The sequence below is a fragment of the Cynara cardunculus genome (assembly GCF_001531365.2).
Source record: "Cynara cardunculus var. scolymus isolate 2C chromosome LG 1, CcrdV1, whole genome shotgun sequence".
NCBI classification, from domain to species: domain Eukaryota; kingdom Viridiplantae; phylum Streptophyta; class Magnoliopsida; order Asterales; family Asteraceae; genus Cynara; species Cynara cardunculus.
The window spans coordinates 13,883,204-13,887,177 of record NC_037528.1 but is presented as its reverse complement, the minus strand read 5'-3'; the positions used below and the strand labels follow the sequence as shown (position 1 = coordinate 13,887,177).

The window sequence follows — 3,974 nt, the reverse complement described above, 5'->3', positions numbered from 1 at the left end:
TTTTACCACTTTATCGTTCAAAATATGAATGTTCATTGGGGTTTTTTCCGGATTTTTTTTTCACTATTTTACCACTTTAACTAGTTGTACAAGTCATAAGAATGTATCCAACATGTTTTATWAAAGTTCAAGAAGTTATTTAACATGTTTTGGATTGTTCAAGGATTTATTTGTTCAAAAAATTGTCCAAGGAGTTATTTAACATTTTTTGGAATGTCCAAGGACTTATTTGTTCCAAAAATTGTCCAAGGAGTTATTTAACATTTTTTGGAATGTCCAAGGACTTATTTGTTCCAAAAATTGTCCAATGACTTATTTAACATATTTTGAAATGTCCAAAGACTTATTTGTTCCAAAAAAATTGTCCAATGACTTATTTAACATGTTTTGGAATGTCCAAGGACTTATTTATTCCAAAAAAAAAGTCCAATGACTTAATCATTCCAAACAAGAAAATCCATTGGTTTTTATTGTACTTTTCCCTCTACCATATTACTAATTCGATGGAATATAAAAAATGACACCAAAATTTTAAATTTAATTTTTTAGATTTAAAAAATATCTACAATATAAAGCTACATATTATTCATTTATTAAAGAGTGAATTATGAATTTGTTATTTGTGTTTTGATTTTTACGACTAGATTTCCTATGATATATTTATTATACATTTGGTCGAGTGGTATTCGATTTATCGTGGTCATGGTCCTGTCCAATTAATATTGTTAAAATGAATCCGTTAACCAACCAAATAAATGTCACTTTAGTCTTTTTGTCTCTTTTATGTTCTTTTCCTATTAAAACGTAAAACAATATTCTCACATAAATATATACACACACACACACATATAGGGAGGATCAAACGGGAATAGTATGCATTTAAAAGAACACGAAAACGAGCGGTTCACGTGTGATTTTATACTAACATCACATACATCACATGTAGTTCAAACGACCTTGCTCGGCGACCTAAAGACACAATCACGAGTCGTCTAGACACTTTTTTGACCATTAATGTAATATCATATATGATTTTACACGTGGTTTGCTCATTTTCATGTTCATTTAAATGGGTACCGTTCTCTTTTAAAGATATCATAAAAATTTGACAAAAATATTTTGATATTAATATCAAATTAATTATTTAAAATTCTTATTTTTGTGTAATTTTTTAATTCAAATTTTTACTATAATTTAATTTATGTTCAATAACGAAGTAATATATATTTGGTTTAATAATATAATTTTTTAATACAGATAATAATTAATTATTTTGTTAGAGCTCGATAATTATCTTAATTATATTTTAGATTTTTTATATTTTAAAATGAGATGTTTATCTTATATTTGATTATGTTTATCCGCATTTAGTTATACGAATTCAAATATCGAGCTTTAATAAGTTGTATTTATGCATAATTTATTTGTAATCTAGAATTTTAAGTATTATGCATCAATATACAGTACTTTATGCATAAAAAATGAGTTTTAAGAGTTTTTGTCAAATTTTTTATAATATAGTATAGATATATAGAGAGAAAAAGTTTAGTTCAAATGTTAACTCAAACTATTGTGTTAACTTTATAAATTTTTTCAACCAATCATAATTCATCTTAGTATTAGGTTCTTCTCTATCTTAGAATCTAATGATTAAGGTATATGGATAATTTTCTTTTATTATGTAACTCTTATGTCATTAATTGGAAGTTACAAAATCATAAAATCTCATGATTTATGTATTTATGCATCATTAATTGGATTATACATTTTTTATGAGAAATATATATATAAAAAGAAAAAGTTAAAACGAGTAAAATGACCCTTCATTTAATTCAAATAGTATTGGTTAAGAATATGATAGCTGTAACAAAATCAATATCAGGTAAATCAAATCCATAATAAACATGGTAAAAAAGAACTTCAGTTTATTAAAAAAAAAAAAAAGAGAGAGAGAGAGAGGGGAAATCAGACTTTATTATATTTGGCGTCAACTCTCTAAATTGTACCTTGCTTTTGACCAATCTCTTTAAAGATTTGGAGAAGAATAGTATTTAATTCAATAGTGATGAAGTTTAGATTTTAGTGTTAGTTTATTAGAAAATGTGTAGATGGAAAGAAAGGGGTAATTATGGAAATAGACGGAAAACCGTACAGGGACAAAGAGGAAACTCAGGGGGCATTTAAGTGATCGTTCAGAATCATATAGGTCATGTCCCTCTCTCTCTCTCTCTCTCTCTCTCTCTCCAACCATGCTGTAACAAACCCCCGAATTTTAATCCGACGGTCAAAACTCATCCTCTCTCTAAATCTCTACGGCGAAGGATTCATCTCCCTCAGACTTATCATCAATACACGCACAGAAATGACGTCTAGGTAATGCTTCTCTTCAAATACTTTGTGTGTGTGTGTGTGTGTTGGGGTCTGATTTCATATTTATTTCCTCATATCATTTTTGCTAGGGTTTTATGATGATCGGATTCTGCACTTGAACCCTAGCTACCATCTCCAATCTCTTTGAATTCAAGGTACGTACATCATTTATTTTACGATGAAATCAACTCATCTCTGATTCTATTCATCTTCATTTTCAACTTCTTTTCTTGTTTCTTGCATAATATGTTTTTCACGCAATTAGGTTTTTCTTCTGGAGAAGGAATTAGTAGAATAAGAGTGTGATCTAAAGAGCTTAATCATTAACAAATTGAATCAAAACACAGAGGTGATAGATCTTTGGAAATGTTTGAATACAAGTTCCGTAATGCTATATATTTTGTTTCGGTTCTCGACCTCTCTTAAACTTACTTGTTTGATTTTTCTGATTAGCTTAATCAAATTCGCTGACTTTGATCAAGTAGAACATATATAATTAATTCGGCACGTGAAGCTTCTCCGATTGCCATATATAATGATATTCATTTATCTGAATCCTCTCATGAATGTGCGTCTGTTTATAGTCGACAGATCTAGTCTGTCAACATGATCCCATTGATTAATCTTTTTGAATATTATATCTTAATTAAATCTACTTCCGTACTAGATCCAAAAATCAATTTCGATATGCTGGTTTATTTAAATTTCATCAACAATTTGTATGTGCAGTTCTCAAAATATGTATGCAGTTGTGAAGGTAAAGGAGAAAATGTCGTCAAATTCACCGTGTGCAGCGTGCAAGTTTCTACGTCGTAGATGCATACAAGAATGTGTTTTCGCACCCTACTTTCCGCCAGACCAGCCTCAGAAATTCGCCAACGTACACAAAGTCTTTGGAGCAAGCAACGTTGCCAAAATCCTCAACGAGCTCAACCCCACGCAACGAGAAGATGCCGTTAATTCTTTAGCCTACGAGGCCGATGCAAGGCTCCGGGATCCTGTTTATGGCTGTGTGGGATTAATCTCGATTCTCCAGCATCGATTAAAGCAAGTCCAGATCGACTTAGACAATGCTAAAAGGGAACTGTCTAATTACATTGGGCCATCGGCCATGCTTCCAATTTTGAATCACGGTTTTATTCAACACTCAGTTGTACCTTACAACATGCAGCCGGAACCAGTTTTGGGATTGACCGGACCCAGGAGTAGTTGTTTCCGGGAGGTTCAGCACCATCAGCAAATACTCCAGGATCAGCAGCAGCAGCAGCAACAACTGCTTGCTGCCACTGGTGACAGAGAACAGCCGGAGGTGTTAAGAAACTACGATGATCAGCAACAGCGGTCGGCGGATGTTCTAGGGTATAACAGTGGGTTTGATGTAGTTTCAGCACAGGTGACTGGTAGCGAGTTCAGCCATATGACCACCACCGCTGCAGCCATGTCACCTTCTTTATCATTGGGAGGCTCTTATGATAATAACATATATCAAATCCAACACCAACCACAGCAAGTTCCCCACCACCTTCAGCCGCATCAGCTTTTGCTCCAGCAGCAACCACAAAGAGCCGGTAGTCCGGAAGGTAGGATTGTCAGACCGTGTTGAT

The 3,974-nt window shown here is 32.6% G+C and overlaps 1 protein-coding gene across 1 annotated transcript; it reads left to right on the top strand.

Annotated features, from left to right (window-relative positions):
- The first annotated feature begins 2,301 nt into the window (after positions 1 to 2,301).
- LOC112524789 (protein ASYMMETRIC LEAVES 2-like) lies at positions 2,302 to 3,974 on the top strand. The gene is made up of 3 exons (XM_025134745.1): positions 2,302 to 2,373; positions 2,460 to 2,525; positions 3,100 to 3,974. Exon 3 carries the CDS (start codon positions 3,110 to 3,112, stop codon positions 3,971 to 3,973), a length of 864 nt encoding a protein of 287 aa, XP_024990513.1. The 5' UTR covers positions 2,302 to 2,373; positions 2,460 to 2,525; positions 3,100 to 3,109; the 3' UTR covers position 3,974.

Bases quoted from the DNA above. Each gene is read 5' to 3' on its own strand.
- LOC112524789 (XM_025134745.1), top strand. From the start codon at position 3,110: ATGTATGCAGTTGTGAAGGTAAAGGAGAAAATGTCGTCAAATTCACCG.